This window comes from Mesoplodon mirus, assembly GCF_964341445.2.
Source record: "Mesoplodon mirus genome assembly, chromosome: 12".
In the NCBI taxonomy this organism is placed as follows: Eukaryota; Metazoa; Chordata; class Mammalia; order Artiodactyla; family Ziphiidae; genus Mesoplodon; species Mesoplodon mirus.
The window spans coordinates 104,464,646-104,485,000 of NC_138988.1; the positions used below are offsets into that span (position 1 = coordinate 104,464,646).

Genomic DNA, 20,355 nt, shown 5'->3' on the forward strand with positions numbered 1-20,355 from the left:
AATAATATATACGTATGTATAACTGAGTCACTCTGCTGTACAGCAGAAATTAACACATTGTAAACCAACTATACTTCAAGAAAATTTTAAAACTATATTCATCAAATAAAGTATTTGGCTTTTCTATCCCCAGCTGGCTCTTGTCTGTTGGGTGTTAAGAAAGCCTCTTATTTTGAGCAAGGGTGTGACCAGTTACACAGGAAACCGCTGTCTTTCTGAGCGGTTCCACCACAGTTTTGTTACAACAACGAATAAAACTCTTGGTAAGGCTTCTTTGCGTGCTGCTTTTTAGAAGAAATAAAAGTAAATCAAAATCAGCATTGACATGGAAAATCCCACTGAGGGAAAGCCGAATGATGGCTATATTTATATTGCTAAGAACCACCAGCCCAGCAATCAAGCGTTTCACGTGGGAAAACCTCAAAGAAGAGGGACGGGGCCTGTCTTCCTCCACCGCGTCCCCAGGCACCCACCTTGCCCACTGGCACAGTCCTGCCGAGTTCCAACCTGTAACCTGGGGAGACTCTGCTTTGATGTGACTCCCGCATAGGACAAACTGTGAAAGGAAGGTAGTGTCTCACTTTACAGAGTCAGAGTGCTCGTGGGACGGAACGTCTCCAAACTTGCTATGAGCTTGTTTGATCCCCTAGACAATCTGATGAGTTGGGTATAACCGGTATCCTCACTTTACAGACGACAAAACTGAGAGACAGAGACATTAGGCAAGTCAAGGGTCACAAAGAGCCAGGGTTCAGCCTGGAGTCTGGCCTGCAGAGCCCTTAGCCCCTGTACCGCGCTCAGGATAACGCAGGGCTCGGATGTGCTGACCACGACTTACTGCTCGTCTTGAAGGTCACTGGTCCGGCGGAGGTATTAGTGCTCGTGTGTAGCGACGTGTGAATGTACTGTGCCGGCGGCCAGGGACCAGGAAGGAGCAGGCAGAGTCCTCGCTGTCAAGGAGCCCTTGTACAGAGGACAACAGGAGGACGAGGTCAGCTGCAGAGGACTCAGAGCACAGAGACCAGGTTCTACTTAGAAGGGCAGACCCAGGGAGCAAAAGGAGGTGGGCAATGGCACATCCATCATGGGAGCCACATCCCTCACCTGGAAAAGTGATGAATGAGGCCCATGTTCCATAAATTTCCCCCAAACCCTAACATCCTGCCATCTTCATGCCTGGTCACCGTCCTGCTCAGGAATGGGCCCCACTGGCCACATGTTGGTGATCAAGTCAGCAAGACTGTGCCAGGCTTGCAAAGCAAGATACTGGGGACAATTGGGTGCGTCCTGTGACTGCAGTTCATTGTGCTGAGTAAAAATATCACGTACAGACAGGGCTATGACCATAAGAAAAACAAAAGCCACAAAAGGTTCCAGGGAGCAGGGACACTACCCTCCTCAGATGTGCAGACCCCTGGGGCCTGTGTTTACAGCATGGTCCATATTTATGGAATGGAACGAGGGAGCAGGATGCTTTCGTTCTCTGGAGGAGTACTTGCTGTCACCCACTCCTGACATCGACGCTTTCTAGCTCAGAGCTTTATGGGCTGTTATCCAAGATTGCTTGTGGGTTATTATTGAAGATGGCTCTGTCGCTCTGACTACCAAGCATGTTGCCTGGCAACTGTTTTCTTGTTGATTTCACATCTCCTCTTATCATGGTTTCTGTATCTTCAGCAAATGTATCCCTATTCTGCTCCCTCCCACTCAGAATAAAGTCTCTTTACATTCCTGAATTACCAGGCACAGAAACAGAGTGACAGGTTCACCAGGCTTAATCCTAAGAGGCTGAGTGAGTTGCACCGCTATGACTGCGTCTCAACTTTGAGTTTGAAGCATTGCGGGAAAAATCCCTGCTGACTTCTAAAATGTGACCTGTGAGGCTGGTGGCGGAGCGCACAGCTGTTCTGGGGGAGACAGAGGTGAAGTTCGCGTTCGGGCTCAGGGTCACGCGCTGTAAGGAATTTGGTCAGACCTGGATTTTCCTGGGGAGCAGGAGGAATGTGGTGCTTTGAGTTTTCAACACAAAGCAACAAGGCATGTTTCCTTTTTCTAGTGGTAAAAACGCTGGTTCCACTCAACCTTCAAGCCCCCGGTCAATACGCCTCCTCCTCACGTATCTTCTCCTGATACACTGATGTTCTCACCCGCACACTTGACCTCTGTTGCTTCCTTTAACACTTACCAGATACTTCTCTGAATTATCACTGGTGACCCTGGCTTAAAGCTGCTAGTAGATTGTAAGCTCCTTGAAGGCAAAGATCCATTTCTTTCTTTTTTTTTTTTTTTTTTTGCTGTACGCGGGCCTCTCACTGCTGTGGCCTCTCCCGTTGCGGAGCACAGGCTCCGGACACACAGGCTCCGCGGCCATGGCTCGCGGGCCCAGCCACTCCGCGGCATGTGGGATCTTCCGGGATCGGGGCACGAACCCGTGTCCCCTGCATCGGCAGGCGGACTCTCAACCACTGCGCCACCAGGGAAGCCCTCTTTCTTATTTTTGTTCCTTCTTCAGATCCTAATAATACAACTAAAATACAAAACAGACCATGAACAGTACTATAATACCGAAGATGCTGTACGAACCCTGCTGGAGTGTGAAGGAGAGAAGGATGGATTCTGATTGTAGGAGATGGCACCGAACCAAGCCTGCCTATTACTAGCAGGTTTACTCTCTGACATAAAGTGCCAACTCTTTCCCAATTACATGTAGAAGTATTTTAATTATGAGTACATTTGGCCTGCCATAAACTTAGCTTGGAAGTTCTCTCACTGATTTTGATATTCCCAGAACTTACACATTCAATCTTTTAATGAATAAATGAGTGAAGACAACTAGGTAACCGGGTCCAGTGATCACAAGGGCTTTAAGTCGAGACGTGATGCCGCGAGGTCCCTGAAGGGCAGGCCGGTCCCCACTTCTTCCTTCTCCACTCTGTTCAAAGGAGGCCTTTCTGGACCTTTCTCCAGCGAACCCGGAACACCTGTAGAAACTAACTGGACGGAACTAACTGGTGTTGTAGGAATTTGATTCAGTGCAGTCAGGAGAGGGGGTAACTTTGTTAATCACACACTTACTGAGCGGAGGCCGGTCTCAGGCTAAACTCTCCATGACCATAACCTACTGTTATTTATTTTAATGCGTTTTTTTGTTTGTTTGTTTCAAGCAGCAGTATTATCAGGATGACTGAATTAGGAAATGGTGTTTATCAGGCGTATTGATGGAGACAGTTATGATAGAACAAATGATCCATCAGAATAACTGACTTTGCTCTGTTCTTTCCCCACCACAGTTGAGCCTCTGTCACGTAGGCAGAGTGACAGCTGGTGATGCACGATTACTGCAGGAAGTGGATTAAATAACGCAGAAGGACTTCCCTGGTGGCTAAGTGGTTAAGAATCCTCCTGCCAATGCAGGGGACACGGGTTCGAGCCCTGGTCTGGGAAGATCCCACGTGCCACGGAGCAACTAAGCCCGTGCACCGCAACTACTGAAGCCCGCGTGCCTAGAGCCCGTGCTCCGCAACAAGAGAGGCCACTGCAGTGAGAAGCCCGCGCACTGCAACGAAGCGTAGCCCCTGCTCACTGCAACTAGAGAAAGCCCGCACACAGCAACAAAGACCCAACACAGTCAAAAATAAATAAATAAATAAGCGTATTAAAAACAAAAAAAGAAAGAAACTCAGAAATTCCTTTCCTGTCCTACGATGCCTGATTCTCTACAAGTGATCTGATCTTAGGGCTGAAGTAAACTGTCAGCCGGCTCTACGTATTTCTTTGTTTTAACCACACAAGGAAAAGGATCCCCAGCACTAAGTCATAAGAAGGAATGTCTGGCACACCTGGCTTCCCAGGTGGAAGGAAAAATCGCACCTGGACTGGTCCCAGCAAACAAACAACACTGGCCACTTCTGAAAATTGCCGGGATCAGAAAGAAAAATCTTTACTTTCAGTAGAAAGGGGTATTACCTAGGGGTCTTTCGAGAGCTATAACGCAACACCTCCTATGTACCCGGCGTTGTAGAGTTACTATTCTCACTCCTCTCTGCCTTCTAAGTGGGAGCCCTCAGCTCAGCTTCACCGGTGAAGAGACCAAGGTGCGGAGTGCACACTTAGGGCACCTGAGTCCACCCCCCAAGCTCCCCTCACTGGCCGTCTGCACCTCTGGGTGAGCGGTTGGGGTGTCAGGGCTCGGGGCAGGGTTGGGTGGACGGGCCCTGGGGGAACAGGGACCGGTGCCAGAGGGGTGCATCAGCCAACCCTGGCTGCTTTTGACTGAGATCTCAAAAAATGACACAGAAAGATGTCCCCAGCAGATGCTATAGTCCTTGGAGACAAAGACCCTCTTTTTGGCCCCGATTTCAAAATAAATTTGGAGCTTTTTCAATAGGAAACTGGAAATCCCAAGTTACCAGTGAAGGATGGGTGTGAGGTCTCGAGAGCCGCTGTGTCCCCTGCCCTTTGCCCCCTGCACCCTGAAGGCCCGAGTCAGGCCCGAGCCTCCATCCTGCCCACATCCCACCCGCTCGGCTCCCGGCCCTCCTTAGCCCTACTGGCCACCGTCAGAACGCTTGCTGCAGGTTGTTGAACCCAGCTTCACCTGGTTAGGAGGAAAGAAGCGGGGTGTCTACTGGCAGCTTGAAGAGACGGCCGGGGTGTGGCCGGGGACGCAGCTGGACCGGGAAACACCTGCAGTGAGGCCCGGAACGCGCCCAGGCTGCTGTCCTCGGGGTCAGCCATGTCCTCACCCTGCTTTCCACACTGGCACACCTGGGCGTCACGACCAGAGGGGCGCCCAGGCCTGTTCTCTCTGGCCCCAGGAGGAGCCGGGCCTGGAGGAGGGGCGCCCACCGGGCCGCTGGACAGAGTCTCGGTCCCAGCAACCCTGCCGTCACACGCTTAGAGCTGGGGCAGCGGGACGTTCCCACAGGGAGGGATGGTCGGGTCGAGCCCACAGAATTCTAGGTGTCCACCCAGTGTCACGACAGCAGAGTGTCCCCGAATGACTGAGAACGTCGTTTCTCCATATGCAGTGGGTGCAGAAATCCCGAGAGACCTTGTTACAACCCAGATTCCTGGGCCCGGCCCTTAGAGACGCTGCTTCACTGGGCTGGATTCTTTGCTTCCTGCACTTCTCACGGGCCCCGGGGAGGCTGTGCTGGCCGGGAGGCTCACCTGAGTGCCCTGACGTAGAAGGCAGAGCTGGGTCTGCAGAATCCCAGATGATGCGCCGTCCACCCCGGGGTGAGACGCCGCCTGCGGGCAGGCCTGGCTTGGGAGAAGGGCTGCAGGGAGTTCTGATCCTCTGTGCCGGGACGGTCTCTCCCCGGTTCTGCCTTCGTACGGCTGTGACGGTTACCTGGCGGAGGGGGCTGGAGGAGGTTCCGGGTAGGAACCGGCCTCTGGTCTTCCGCGGTTTCAACACGCTCGCAGCGTCCTATCCCGGGAGCGGTGGGCTGTGAGCAGACGGGCCAGGAGAGACTGGCTGTGGCTGCTAAGAGGGCAGATGACAACACAGCAGAACTCCGTCCAGCCAGTGCCCACATGGCTGTCCTCCCTCGAGAAGGAAGCAGCCCGGTGTGCAGGGAGAAAGAGGCTAAGAACCGGAGGACGGTTTACCACCTGGGGTTCCGTCCATTCCTGCGTGAATGTCCAGCAAGCGAACGAAAAACATCTTCCAGTCGTCAGGCCTCTGAAAACTTGCCGATGACCCCTGACCCTTTCCTGTATAAATGGCAACACGGGTCGCAGCCCCTCACTTTCAGACACAGCACCTCCGTCACCTGACCTGGTTCTCATAAGAAACGTCCAAAGTAAAAGAGGGCCCAGCGGCCTCTCTTATCCTCACTTTAAAGCTGAGAAATTTGAGGCCCAAGGGAGTGAGGTGGCCTGCCACCGGCTGGACAATGGCTTTGGCTCAAAGTCTAGTTTTCCCATCATGGACGGAGGCTGCAATTGAATAGCTCACCAGCAAAATGCGGAGTTTCCTTTAGGTGGCTTTGTGGTGTGAACCACAAAGAGGCTGGCTTGCCCTCTAAGAGGTGGCACCTTGTCACCTCAGTCATTCACACCTTAGTGGGAAATAGCCCATCAGGTCCTTTACGGAGAGCTGAGTTTGCCTGGAGCTCAGAGAGGTGCTGGGCCCCCAGGAGCGCGCTGCGTGGAGCTCCGCTCGCCCGCCCTGGGCCCCGCCCAGCCGCAGCCCCGACTCCTAGGCAGTAAATCATCCCGGGGCAGGGCCGCCCTGCCCACCCGCTCCGCCCCCCCCTGCCAGGGACACTCCCTTCCGCCGCTATAAGGGCCGCGCTCGGCGCTCTCCCCAGAACTCGCACCTCGCCCAGACAGCCAAGCAGCGGGTAAGGCCGGGCAGGGATCTGGGCCGGGCAGGAGAGGCTCCGATCCGCGAGCACCCCGCGGGGTCCCGCGTCCGGTGGTGACGCCGCCCCGCCGTGCGCCCCGCGGGGTCCCCGAGTCTCGTGGTCACCCCGCCCCGCCGTGCGCCCCGCGGGGTCCCCGAGTCCGGTGGTTACCGCCACCTGCCCTGCGCCCCACCCAGGGTCCCCGGCGCCGCGTCCCGGGAGCTAGGCCGGGCGGCCTGCGGCAGACAGAGGTCGCTCCCTGGGGCCCGAAGGCGGAAGCCGAAGCGGAAGCCGGAGTCCAGAATGTTTCTCTCTCTGGGACGGTTTCCAGGCAGCCCCGGCGGAGCGGCTTCTCCTTTCTGCGGCTGGAGGCAGGGAAGGGAGGCCAGTGCGATCCTAGAGATTATTTATCAGCAACAACAGTAATAATTCAACTTAGACTTCCACGCTGGGCAGCCAGCACGACTGTTCCTCTTCCTCGGCTGTATGTGGGCTGAGAGTCGAGGTCAGGTGGGGAGAGTGCTTGGCTGAGCTGAGCACGAGGCCAGGTGCTTCACCTGCAGACCCTCCCTGCCCGGGGAGTGACAGAGGATACTTGTCACCTCCTCCTTGTCCGGCTGCCCGACCTGACCCCGGGGCCTGTGTCGGATTCCCACTCATACCCTTCACCAGCTGTGAGACTGGGGACCTCTCTAAACACCAGCAAGTGAACCTCAAAAACGAGGATACTTCTGTCGCTTTTGCGGGAATTTGCTTTAATGAGTAGCAGGTAGCTATGATTTTCTAATAGAAACATTCTTTTTCAGGTAAAAGTGGGCAGTGGATTCATGGCTCAAATGATTCAGAGACTTGAACGGAGGGTGGGAAGTGTGCGCTCCCACGTGTGGTAGGGAAGGGCCCAGATGCACCTGTCTGCACGGCCAGGGCCCTTTAGGACACGGAGTCCTGATCCCATGTCACTGCTGAGTCCTTGGCCAGTCGCCCCAAGCTCCCGCATTTGTGCACATGGAGTGTTCTGGCCCCTCCGCAAGAGAGAGACAGAGAGAGAGGGAGAGAGAAAGTACAAGTTCGTTGCAGGGTATTTCAGGGGGGCCGGCCTGAGTTGAGGAGGAGATGGGGAGGTGGCGTTGCCGACTGGCTGGTGTGGCAGGGGGCAGCTCGGGGCTCTGCTCTGTGTTGCAGCCTCACCATGGAGCCGTTGAGCGCGGCAAACACCCGCTTCGCCTTGGACCTCTTCCGCACCCTGAACAAGAGCGATCCTGACGGCAACATCTTCATCTCCCCCTTCAGCATTTCATCAGCGCTGGCCATGGTCCTTCTGGGGGCCAGAGGCAATACCGCAGCGCAGATGTCTAAGGTGAGCAGAAACTAGCTTTCCCAGCCGGTGCCTACCACACAGGCCGTACCAGAAAGTGGTGCCTTTGAGCTCTGGCAGCGCGTTTGTAGAAAACTGTACTTCGGTGTTCAGCATTGTGTGTCACATTATACATTATACTTCATGAGGTCAGACTTTCAGAAAAAGGCCCAGGAAAAATCCACTGGGATGCAGGCTGTCATGCATGGTCCAGTCTTTACTGAGCACCTGCCATGTGCCAGGCTCTGTTTTCTGTGGGACCGAGGACGGAGCAGGAAGAAAGCTGACACCCCCCTGCCGTGCGCTGCTTCTGTTCCAGCAACGAGTCTGCACGGCTCTCCTGTAAGCCACGTCCTCCCCCGCCCAGGACTGTCCAGTTTCTGCTTTGCCTGTGATGCTCTGCTACTCACATAATGTCGGCTGTGTCTTGATACTTTTGAGCATAACGACACCTAGTCGAGAAGTCAAGGGGACACGAGAGCCTGTGACTCCCTGTCCCTAGCCCTGGGCCTGGCACCAGGTGTGCCCTGGTGGGCTGTGACCCCCGTTCCTGTGTGAGCAGGAGGGCCCTGCAGGGAGAGGGGGCGGGGATGCTGCGGGTCCTGCCTGTCCTTGGTGGGTGTGGAGGGCACCTGTGTGCGGGGCGTGCTTTATGCTGAGTGGGGAACTCTGGCTTTCCTTGAAAAGCGGGGTGAAAGTGAAGGTCTTTCTAACACACGGGTCACAGATTACACTGCACTTAAAGCCAGGGAAGGTCCAGCCCGGATTCACGTTTATGGGCCTGTTCCAGCTGCAAAGCTTCTATCTCTGTACTTTAGGAATAACTAACCTCTTTCATCACTGCAGATACAAAAGCATTTGAAAGTTTTCAAAAATCCACTTAAAAAAAAAACCCTGGTACTAATCATTGTTAGTCGTCCCCTGCAGGGTAATCTGAGCTTGTTTTGAGGCTTTCCAGGAACTTTATAAGCTCAGTAAAGAACAGTCTTAAGTGTTTACCCCCATTTCCAGTAAAGAGATCCGTCACAGCACCCCCACACACATGCCATATCTCAGTGAGTCACTGGCCTTTGTACACGGTGGAGGTTGGTTCCTTGTGCCTTAGAAGCAAGGAGCCAGCCCAGGCCTCATAAAACCATAAAGGGACTCTAGATGTAACTGATGTATGGGAATTAAACTTGGCCCCATGTTAAGTTTAAAGAAATTATTTTTAAGTAAGTGAGTCAGTGATGACAAGAGTGCAATTAAAAAAAATAAAAACCTCTCAATCTGTACTATCTTTGTGTTCTTACGCAGCTGATGATTCTTATTTTTAGTGTTTATTTCTGAGAACTTTCAGTAACATTATATTTGTATAGAATATACATGTGAGCATACCACTTATGATTTTTGGAGAAAAAAGCAGACTTGTATAAAATTTAGCTTGTTAAGCACTCCTATGTGTGGAAGCATAATTATAACAAGAAAGTGATGGGAAAACAGTTTCCAATATCCTTATTATGTTTCACCAAGCTATACATTTTGGATTTTCTATTACTTGTTCTCCAACGAAAAATGACTAATGATGTTCTCCAATGAAAAATGAAAAATGATGATGGCTGGGGATCATCAATAATTAGTAATATTAATTTAATTTGATGGAAGCAAATGGCAAGGAACCAGCTTATAGTTTCAAAATAAATGGTTATAGAAATAATGTTTTCTTTCTTTTAGGCTCTCTATTTCAAAGGGGTTGAGGAGGTTCATTCAGGATTTCAGAGTTTGAATGCTGATATCAACAAACATGGAGCTCCCTATATTCTGAAACTTGCTAACAGGCTATTTGGAGAGAAAAGCTATGATTTCCTCCCTGTAAGTACTCTGCTCTTCATGTTCCAAAACTCACTAGACAACGCAGACTTTTTTCCAGCACAGTCAGGTCACAGAAGTCGGCTTTAATTTTTATAAACATTCAGAAAAATGATCCAGAATGAGAACACGACAGACAGTATTCCCATAAATGGATGTGATTGCATTTTCTAGTCTCCACAGTGAAAAGATTGACCCTGGCTGTTTTGCTAAAGCAACAGTGAATTCCATAATTCACTTTCAAGTACAATCAGTATTTGCTTGTTTATGAAAATGTTAGTCAAGGGGTAGAAAAGAATTGGTACATTTTGTTTTATTTTATTTGGTGTGTGCCACGTGGCGTGTGGGATCTCAGTTCCCTGACCAAGGATTGAACCCCTGCCCCTGCAGTGGAAGCACAGAATCTTAACCACTGGAGCGCCAGGGAAGTCCCCAGAAATTGGTAAACTTTATACAACACTGAAACTACTGAACTGTACACTTAAAAGTGCTTAAGGTCGTCAATTGAATGCTATGTGTTTTTCACTATACTAAAAAAAGTAGAAGGGTTAGAATTTTTTTTGTTACAATGAAATATGCCTTTTGGGACAATTTCTGTTGCTCTTAAGGATTTTAGAAAACCATTTCTGTATGAAGTAGGAGTTACTCACATTTCCTTTTTTTTCCCCTTAAACAGGAGTTCTTAGCTTCAACTCAGAAAATGTACGGTGCTGAACTGGCCAGTGTGGATTTTGTGCAGGCCAGCGAAGACTCAAGGAAGACCATAAACGAGTGGGTCAAAGGGCAGACGGAAGGTGAGCGAGGGCAGCCCTGGTCGTCCACACTGATGCTTCCTTTCCTCCCCCCCGCCTCCCCCTTGCAGGTGACCCCAGCTCCCCTTCCCTAGCCCCTCAGCCTAACCCTGGGGTGCACCTTGCACTGCCCAGGGCCAGACAGCTTGCCTTCTTTCTCTCTCTTTCTTTCTTTCTTTCCTTCCTTGCTTCCTGCCTCCCTTCCTTTTTAAATAAATTTATTTATTTTATATATTTATTTTTGGCTGCGTTGGGTCTTCATTGCTGCGCACAGGCTTTCTCTAGTTGAGGTGAGCGGGGGCTACTCTTCGTTGCGGCGCGTGGGCTTCTCATTGCGGTGGCTTCTCTTGTTGCAGAGCATGGGCTCTAGGCGCGCGGGCTCAGTAGTTGTGGCTCATGGGCTCTAGAGCACAGGCTCAGTAGTTGTGTCGCACGGGCTTAGTTGCTCCGCGGCATGTGGGATCTTCCCGGACCAGGGCTCGAACCCTTAGTCCCGTGCATTGGCAGGCAGATTCTTAACCACTGCCCCATGGGGGGATGTCCCCAGACAGCTTTCAAATGTAGGAATTCCTCAAAGTGGAAATGTAAACATGATTTAACTGAAGATGCTAAATGTTTTCTACCCATAAGTTCCCCAAAGTACATTTTAAAGTGAATAGTAACATTGAACGTAGACTAAAAGAGATCAAAGTCTTGTGAATCAATATTTACAAGCCGCTGTGGTCATAAATACTTTTTGCCAACATCTTGTCTAATAAACCAGGGTCGGGAGGTGGGGCTGAGTCTCCTCAGGCTGTTTTTCTGGTTTGTGTTTCTGTCGTACTCACGGAACGGTGGAGGCACCCACAGGACACCTGTGTTCCTTCCATACGGGACTGTCACGGCCATGCCGCATCATGAGTGGGGCCTGTGTTTCAGGGGAGGAACTGTCCTACCTTTTGGATATTTGTTAAAAGCTTTCCTGTGAGAGTTAGGCATCTAACTTGGAAGATTTGAAGAAGGGAGTTATTTATTAGTGACAAAACATTTTGATTAAGAAATTTTTCTTTTCCTGAAAAAGAATGGCCAGTCACAAAATGAGGCCCAGTGTTTACCACACATTCCAGAAAAGAAGAATTTTCCTGGTTTTAGCCTTTAAACAATTGACTTGTTTTGAAGCATCGGCCCTTTGGGGGCAGTTTGTGTCACCCTGATCTGCCCCTCGAGTTGGTTTATTTAAAGTAGAAGCACCCCAGGGGGCTTGGCTAACTTAGTAGCATGTTAAAGGAAATTAAATAGAAGGAAGCATTTGAGTTGCATTTCATTGCTAATCAAAGGTCAGTTCAAATTTGGAATTCTGATAGGTGGATTTTTAAAAAGCTAACTTTGTCTTTTTAGGGAAAATTCCAGAGCTGTTGGCCTCAGGTATGGTTGATAGCATGACTAAGTTGGTGCTGGTGAATGCCATCTATTTCAAAGGAAAGTGGCAGGAGAAATTCATGATGGAGGCCACAAAGGATGCAGCTTTCAGACTGAATAAGGTGAGGGCAGGTGACCGTCTAGATGACTGTGTGCTCTAAAGCCACGCTGACAGCAGTGTTAGTGATCTGTGTTTTAATTGTTCAGAAAGACACAAAACTAGTGAAAATGATGCATCAGAAGAAGAAGTTTCCGCTTGGCTACATCAACGACCTTAAGTGCCAGGTGCTGGAACTGCCCTACGAGGGTAAGGACCTCAGCATGGTCATCCTGCTGCCAGATGACATCCAGGACGAGTCCACGGGGCTGAGGAAGGTGCGCCACCCCCCCTTCCCGAGTGATGCCCGGACCGTGTGTGTGTGTGTGTGTGTGTGTGTGTGTGTGTGTGTGTGTCGGGTGTAGGTGCTTGTTCTTTGTTTAGTGAGGTGACCCGGTGTTCCTTCCCGGCTTCCTGTCACTCCTTTATAAAGTAGCCCATCCGCATGTACCACTGCGAAGCTCCACATTTATTTATTTATGTTTATAGAGACTTTTATTATTGAGGTATAATGACATGTAACATTATGTTAGTTTCAGGAGTACAACATAATGATTCTATAAATGCATATATTGTGAAAGGATTACCATAATAAGTCTAGTTAACATCCATCACCACACAGTTATGTTTTTTCTTGTGATGAGAACTTTTTTTCCCTTGCATATAATTTTATTTTATTTATTTATTTTTTTATTGTACTTTTTTTTAACATCTTCATTGCAGTATAATTGCTTCACATTTTTGTGTTAGTTGCTGCTGTATAACAAAGTGAATCATCTATACGTATACATATATCCCCGTATCTCCTCCTTCTTGCGTCTCCCTCCCACCCTCCCTATCCCACCCCTCTAGGTGGTCACAAAGCACCGAGCTGATCTCCCTGTGCTATGCGGCTGCTTCCCACTAGCTATCTGTTTTACGTTGGTAGTGTATATATGTCCATGCCACTCTCTCACTTCGTCCCACCTTACCCTTCCCCCTCCCCGTGTCCTCAAGTCCATTCTCTAGTAGGTCTGCCTCTTTATTCCTGACCTCCCCCTAGGTTCATCAGTACCACTTTTTTAGATTCCATACATATGCCTTAGCATACAGTATTTGTTTTTCTGTCTCTGACTGACTTCTCTCTGTATGACAGACTCTAGGTCCATCCACCTCATTACAAATAACTCAGTTTCCTTCCTTTTTATGGAAGCCCCACATTTACATGTTCAGCTACTATCAGCGCACAACATGGTGGGAACGTCTAAGGTACAGACCGAGTGTAACGCTGGCCAGTGGCAGCTCGTGGGGACTCCCTTAGATGAACTTTAGAGGAACGTGCCATAAATGAGGACTGTTTCATTAAAACAATTTTTTAAAATTAAAAACCCTCAAACATTATAGTTTCACCATGTGCTATAAAATCTGCTCATTCTCACCCCAGTTCACGTAGATTGTGCATTAAATGTCCAATTGCTACATGACAGGAAAAGATCCATGTGACCTGTTAGTCTGAGAGAGAAGCCCACTGCCTAACCTGAACTTTGTCTGTGGTTTCTGTTATTTGTAATTTAAAGGCACTGGTATCTCTCGCCAGGGCCAGGAAGAGGCAAAACTGTGAAGAGTGAGGTTTCTCTTCAGTGTCTCTGGCCTGTTGTGTGCTTTTCCCCTCCCCCATCCCTGACCAAACTTGCTGTTGGATGGCATTTAATATTAGCCATTTGCAGCTCCAGAGCATAAGCTAAAACCACTGTGTTCCTTCTTTCAATTGTATTTCCATATTTGTCCGTTCCTGATTATAAAAAAGCAAGTCTGGAATTACCAGCGTCAGCAGAGAAGTGGAATGTGCTTCTGTTCCAGGGCCCTAGCAGTGATCACAGTAATGGCGGCAGCTGACCTTCCACAGCACTTGTGTAGGTGACTCCTTCGGCACTCACGGCGCTCCAAGTGTGTACTACTGTCGTCCCAGTTTAGATGAGGAACCGGGCCCATTTCTGCGTTTCCCAATGAGCTAAACCTATGAGGGAGCTTCAGCTGTGTGAGGCTCACAGCTGACCATTGTGGTCACTGGGCTTCAGAATAAACAGAATAAAATAAATGACGAAAGCTGTAAAATATCCTCTGGCATCACTCGACCAATTAGGGTAATTTCGGCCAGGCTGGCCAGTGATCCGGCGCGGCAGGGCCTGGTAGGTCCGGGTGGATGGGCCCCTGGTGGCTTGGAATGCAGCTCTGTTCATTATCACCAATAGCCAGAAAGAAATGAAATCCTCCAAATGGAATCTGTTTTGGTACAAAACATGAAGGAAACCAGTGAGCAGCTGATATGATGGGCCCGTTCATTCAAACAATGCTTCATTAACTTACTTATATAAAATGATTTCAGCTCTTCTTTTTGCCCATTCTGAATCCAGATTGAGCAACAGCTGACTTTGGAAAAGCTGCGTGAGTGGACCAGACCCGAGAATCTGGAACTCCTTGAGGTCAATGTCCAGTTGCCCAGGTTTAGGCTGGAGGAGAGCTACGACCTCACCCCTCCGCTGGCCTGCCTGGGTATGCAGGAGCTCTTCAGTAGCAAGGCTGACCTGTCCGGCATGTCGGGAACCAGAGACCTCTCTGTATCGAAGGTGGTCCACAAGTCCTTCGTGGAAGTGAACGAGGAGGGCACAGAGGCAGCGGCTGCCACCGCGGCCGCGGTCGTCTTCTGCTCCATGATGTCACGAGAGGTGTATTTCACTGCCGACCATCCATTCATTTTCTTCATTCGGCACAATCCTTCCACTAACATCCTGTTCCTTGGCAGACTATCTTCCCCATAGAGACTAGAAATACAAGGTCAAGCTTGGAGCGTTGTACCTGCCCTTTCAATGCTGACCATTTTCATAGATCTTTACCAGTAAAACTACTATCGAAAAATGTATCTTTAATCTCCTTTGTAAGCTCAGTTGTGTTGGCTGGTTACACCCATTAACTTGGCATGGGTATCTGTTCTTCTTTTTTTATGGTAAAAAAATCCAGTGATTTCTTTTGAATGCATCAAGTTAGAAAAAGAAAGAAAAAATCAGATGTGTAGATTCTTGACAACGTAGAAATCTATGAAGTTGCTACACTTTCCTGAGAGCCGGGGGGAACACGGTCACTCTGTCATCTGTTTCACAGATAAACTTTTGGAAGCCGTAATATAGAGACACCCTAATTGTTGAACGGAGGCTTAAAAACAGATATTCAATTGAAATACCACAGAGTGCCCCAATTAAGGGTCTGCGTTATGAAGACAGACTTGCCTTGGCAATGTCTCTGACCCTGTGTTCTGCAGGATTTGTATCCCATTACAGCCCTCCAGGTTTCAAACTATCAAAGAGCCACCTAGTGATAAACTAACCCCTCCCTTTTTTTGTTCTCCCTTTTCCCTCCTGATATGAGTTGGTGTGGGTTCACAAGGCATCAAGCTGTAGGTGTCTTACCATGAAAGCTGCCAAGAAATGACAAAAAGAAAAATGTCGTAGGAGATACTATTAAGCAAAGAGGTGGCGCAGAGATCTCACTGTTAACCGGCTTCTGCCGTGTTTTCTGATAAAGACTCTTGACGTCCATAATATGGTACAGGTTTTTATGGTAGTGGGACGGCTTTATGCAACGCTGTGGTGGGAGATGGGGTGAGGATGCACTCTGATTAATATAACCCTTTGTCAATACACTCCTTGGAAGGGGGCATGAAATGCTGCATCTTTGTGCTCCCATAAAGCTGGTGGCTGGTTAATAAAGTTTCCTAAGATTCCGCAAACCAGACTGACCTCAGTCCTCTTCTTGTTTCTCCCTGATCTCAGACAAGCCAAGACTGCAAAAGGGGGTTCTTGGCCTGACCAATGATCACGTCTGTGCCGATAGGGAGTGACTCCACAGCAGAAAACAAAATTTCAGCAAATCTCATGTTGGCAAGCATTTCTTCCTTCTTTTTTTCTTAAGATACTGACTAGCACCTGCCACATCCCAGGTCCTCTTAGCTACAGGGACAACAAGAAAAGCCACAGTCACTGCCTTCTGCTACTCTTGCTTGGCCTCCTCATCCTAAAATCTACTCAGTGATTTAGACTGAATCGTGTTAATCTTAAGTTACATGGGCTCCAAGCCAATTGGCTCAAATTCTCCTTCTTGTATTTGAGGGAACAGGCCCATGGACTACCAGTCAGTTGTTGAAATCAGAAAACTAGTAAATTCAAGAGCAGAGACTAGATCCAATTCTTTTTCTTTCTTTCTTTCTTTCTTTCTTTCTTTCTTTCCTTGGCCTCCCTGCATGCGGCACGCGGAATCTTGGCTCTCCGACCAGGGATTGAACCTGGGCCCTCAGCCGTGAGAGCGTGGAGGCCAAAGTACTGGACCACCAGGGAAGTCCCCGAGTTCATATTTTACGTGGAAAACGTCTACTTCTCATAATGGTGAACTAGGTAACTCAAACCTCTTAAGACCAACTGAAAAACCAACCAAACAAAATAAGCATCAGCCCAGAGGAGGAAGGTTGACATGATCATGCCGAATTACTGGGCCAAGATCCAGGAGAAACTGGTGCATTTGGAAATCACGTTTGCCCCCTGTGCATTTCCCAATCCAAAAGAGAGAAATGAGGTGTGAAGCAGGGATTTGGGCAATGTTCTAGGCTAGGTAGGCTGAGTTTGGACCTGTCAAGAGCAGGGGCCCCATTATACTTCCTGTGCTTTTGTCTGAGTGAACCGTCTCGGAATGCAGCCCTGCTATAAGTCGTCGGACAGCCTGGAAAATTCCAGCCCCTAGAATTGGATTACATTCATCCTGGTTTGCTAAAACCCAGAGGCATATGGCAGAAGCAAACAAAAATCATCTCTGGGGAAAGATTACCCATAAACCTCAAATTATTTTTTATAATCAGCTTTTCTTACACAACACCCAGCATACAATCAAAGATAACTGAATGGGTGAAGAGCCACGACAACGTATATTAAAACCAGCAAAAAAGGATAAAAAGCAAAAAACCTGTCCCACCCCCCAAAAAAACCCCCAGATAATAGAAACAGAAGTACTGGGGGCTCCAAATATTAGAATCATCACACACAAATTATAAAACAACACGGTTGGGCTTCCCTGGTGGCGCAGTGGTTGAGAGTCCGCCTGCCGATGCAGGGGACGCGGGTTCGTGCCCCGGTCCGGGAAGATCCCACATGCCGCGGAGCGGCTGGGCCCGTGAGCCATGGCCGCTGAGCCTGCGCGTCCGGAGCCTGTGCTCCGCAATGGGAGAGGCCACAACAGTGAGAGGCCCGCGTACAGCAAAAAAAAAAAAAAAAAAAGAACAACACGGTTTTCTATGATCAAGATGACAAAAGACAAGGTTAAACATTTCAGCAGAAAACTGGAAACCTAAAAGAGACACTGCCATCTCTGAATAAAAATGAAATAGAAATTCCAGGGCTCAAATATACTGTAATGAATGAAGAACTAAATAGATAAGATTTATTAGCAAATTAGATATAGCAAAAGAGAGAAACCGAATTGTCATGGTCGGGAGAAATCATAATTTCTTCCGGAAAGAAAAATGTAATAAATAAAATCCAGAAAGACGAAAGAATGGATAAATACAAAAGGGAAGATAAAAAAACTCAAATGAGTCAGTAAGAAGACACTCCACAGGAAAAGAGGAAAAGAGGAAAAAAGAGACAGCCTGGGGCAGAATAAAGGTGAAAGAGCTAACAGTCAACGTGAGGGTCCAAACTGGTACAACATCAGTTCACACGCAGAGACCAAGGGGACACACACACACACACACACACACACAGCTCGCTGGGAGACACCTGCCCACATGGCACCTAGAACGCAGGGAGCAGACTTTTCCCCACTTGGCGAGAGAACAGAAGAGGTTCTCTGGGGCTCTAACCAGCCCAAGAGGAAAAGCCCTGAAGACTCTGGCTTCCAGGGTTTCCAACAAATGGCTCCTTGAGGATCAAAGTCACACCCCGGGCCCTGTCCCCGCCCCATATGCTCTGAGCTTCCAATCTGCTCTTGAGCTGAACGGGAGCACCTAACCCGGGGTTGCTGGACATCTGAGGAAAAAGTGCTGTGAAAGAGGCCAAAACAAACAGAAAAAACAACCGTGGAAGGAAAGAGAAGATACAGGGAGAAAAAAAACAAATTTGATATCCTCATGGAGATAAGTAGTCACCAAACACACACAGGCTACAACAAAAAAAAGGACGTGACCAGAAAAGTGAGCTCTCGGAAATTTACAACATGATGGTGGCAAAGAGGAAAGATAAAGTTGAGGAACTCTCTCACGGAGAAGAGCAAAACGACAAAGGATGGAAAATGAGGAGGAAAGAAACAGAGACAACCTCCAGAGGGCAGAGCTCCAGAGGCTATTCCAGAAAGATGGACCAGAGAAAGTGGAGGTGAGAAGAATCCACACGTGAGAGCGGGCCTCTGCATCCAAGGACGACCCCCTTGTGAGCTGGGTGATCCAGGGCAAGTTACCCAACCTTTCTGTGCCCCAGCCTCCTTACCCGGAAAATGTGAATAATGGTGCTTAGTTTCCTGGGTTGTTACGAGGATTCAAATAAGTAGTCCCTGCAAAGCGCTAAGAACCAAGCTGGTACCTACCATGACCTCAGTAAACGAAAGCCACCACCAGCTCCTCTTTCACACATACACGCCACACACGACCTGTCACCAAATTTTATTGGCTCGTCCTTCAAGCGCCCTCATCACCAGACCAGCCTTACCATCTCCGCCACCACTGCTTGCGCACCAGCACCTCCCAGGCTTCACAGATGCTGCCTGGCCCTTGGCCGCCCCTCCTCCCTTCTGGCCTGTCTCCGGGTCACAGCACAGGTGACCCTCGCGACACCCAAGTCCCACCACATCACTCCTTTGCTAGAAACCCTGAGTAGAAGCCAAGTCTCCCACGACCAAGAAGGCTCCACGCCATCATCTCCCGGTGGTGCCACTATCTGCTCCCGTGCTGGACCGGCCTCACCGGACACCAAGCCTGTCAGGCACCTTCCTGCTCAGAGCCTGTGGACTCGCCCCTCCGTCCGCCTGGCAGGCTCTCCCCCGGGGCACACTCCCCTCTCGTTCTCGCGGGGGTCTGCTCGGCCACCCGAACATCTGGACCGCACCCCCTCCTGTCTGCGTCCATGCCGGGGCAGCACTTCTTCCTTAGCACTTATCCCGTTGCCACATTGATATGCTCTTTTCCACGCTGTTTCACGAGCACAGGATTGTTGTCTGTTGTTGTTTGTTCACTTATGTTCCCAACGAGAGCCCAGTGTGAGGCAGGCACTCAGTGTTTATTGAATGAAAAGAAAAGAAACTTTCCCAGAACTCAAAGACCTGAGCTTCCAGACTGAAAGGCTCCACCAAATGCCCAGGAAAATCATCGCAAACTTTCCGACCCCGGGAACAGAGAGAGAAGATTCGCTCAGCCTGCAGAGGTCAAACTTCTCGACAGCAACGTGGGCAAGAGGCAGGCAACTGGCAAACGCTGCCCAACCGAGAACTTATTCCCAAACCATCAGGCAAGTCTGAAGGTAGAGTAAGAGCACTTCCAGACTCTCAAGGTCTAAAATCATCTTGCCTTCCAGGCTCCACGCTCCTTAAAGCGACTGCAGGATCTGCACCACCAGAGCAGAGGGGAGAGCACAGGATCCCGAGGTCAGATGTGACACACGGATGGAGCAAAGGTGCCCAGGAGGGGTCACACCGCGGGGGAGACCACCGACAGACGAGTAGATGGTAGTGTCCTTGGGGAAATGGGGGCCAAACGGCTAGGAAGGAGTTGGAGAAGAATCAGTGAAATGGAGCAGCACCCGAGGGTCCTTCCCCCACGTCCTCAGCCTGCCTTCTGTCTGTGGAAAAACTTTAGGCAAATAAGTTTAATCAGAGAAGTGAGAAAACGCAGAAACAGAGAAAAGCGGTCCAACAGGACAAGACAACAGTTTAGTCATTAAGCGAAGTCAAGGCCCCGTAGTTCCTCCTCAAGGGCCACAGGTCATATTCTGAGCCACATCCTGTGAGCCGTCTTGTAGATACCGAAACCCCACCAGGTGGAAGAAGCGAACTGCATGATGACCAGGCTGCAGCCATGACACAAGCTGCCGCAATTCTGAGAACTGGCCTCAAGGAAATGGGAACCAACCGACCCTGGAACTGAAGGCTAACTGCACTTAATCAAGATGACGCTGGTCAGAGCACCGCACGGCCAATATCAAGATGCCCGTCAGAGCTGCTGTTTCTGTGTGGAGCCCCCTCCCTCCACCCATAGAAGCCCTTGCCCCCTGTCAGGGGGGAGTCAGCCTTTGGACACGAGTTCACCCTCCCTCGACCCTGGCTGTTGGATCCAAAATAAAGCAATCTTTCCTTTCCACCAACCTGGCCTCTTTATTGGCTTCTGTACAGTGAGCAGCTGGACCCCACTTATGGTTACATCAGCAGTCGATACAAAGCAAACGAAGCTCTGTATGTGTGTGTGAGAGATGTGTGTGTGTGATCTGTATGTGTGTTTGTGTGTGT

At 49.6% G+C, this 20,355-nt stretch overlaps 1 protein-coding gene across 1 annotated transcript; it reads left to right on the forward strand.

Moving 5' to 3' along the window:
- The first annotated feature begins 7,499 nt into the window (after positions 1-7,499).
- On the forward strand, positions 7,500-15,920 carry LOC309813254 (leukocyte elastase inhibitor-like). The gene is made up of 6 exons (XM_082637915.1): positions 7,500-7,713; positions 9,424-9,561; positions 10,235-10,352; positions 11,727-11,869; positions 11,955-12,122; positions 14,238-15,920. The coding sequence occupies exons 1-6, from the start codon at positions 7,546-7,548 to the stop codon at positions 14,640-14,642; spliced, it is 1,140 nt and encodes a 379-aa protein (XP_082494041.1). The 5' UTR covers positions 7,500-7,545; the 3' UTR covers positions 14,643-15,920.
- The last annotated feature ends 4,435 nt before the right edge of the window (positions 15,921-20,355 follow it).

Coding starts and splice junctions, on each gene's coding strand:
- LOC309813254 (XM_082637915.1), top strand. CDS start 7,546: ATGGAGCCGTTGAGCGCGGCAAACACCCGCTTCGCCTTGGACCTCTTC. Junction 9,562..10,234: donor AAAGCTATGATTTCCTCCCT/GTAAGTACTCTG, acceptor CCCCTTAAACAG/GAGTTCTTAGCTTCAACTCA. Junction 10,353..11,726: donor GGTCAAAGGGCAGACGGAAG/GTGAGCGAGGGC, acceptor TTGTCTTTTTAG/GGAAAATTCCAGAGCTGTTG.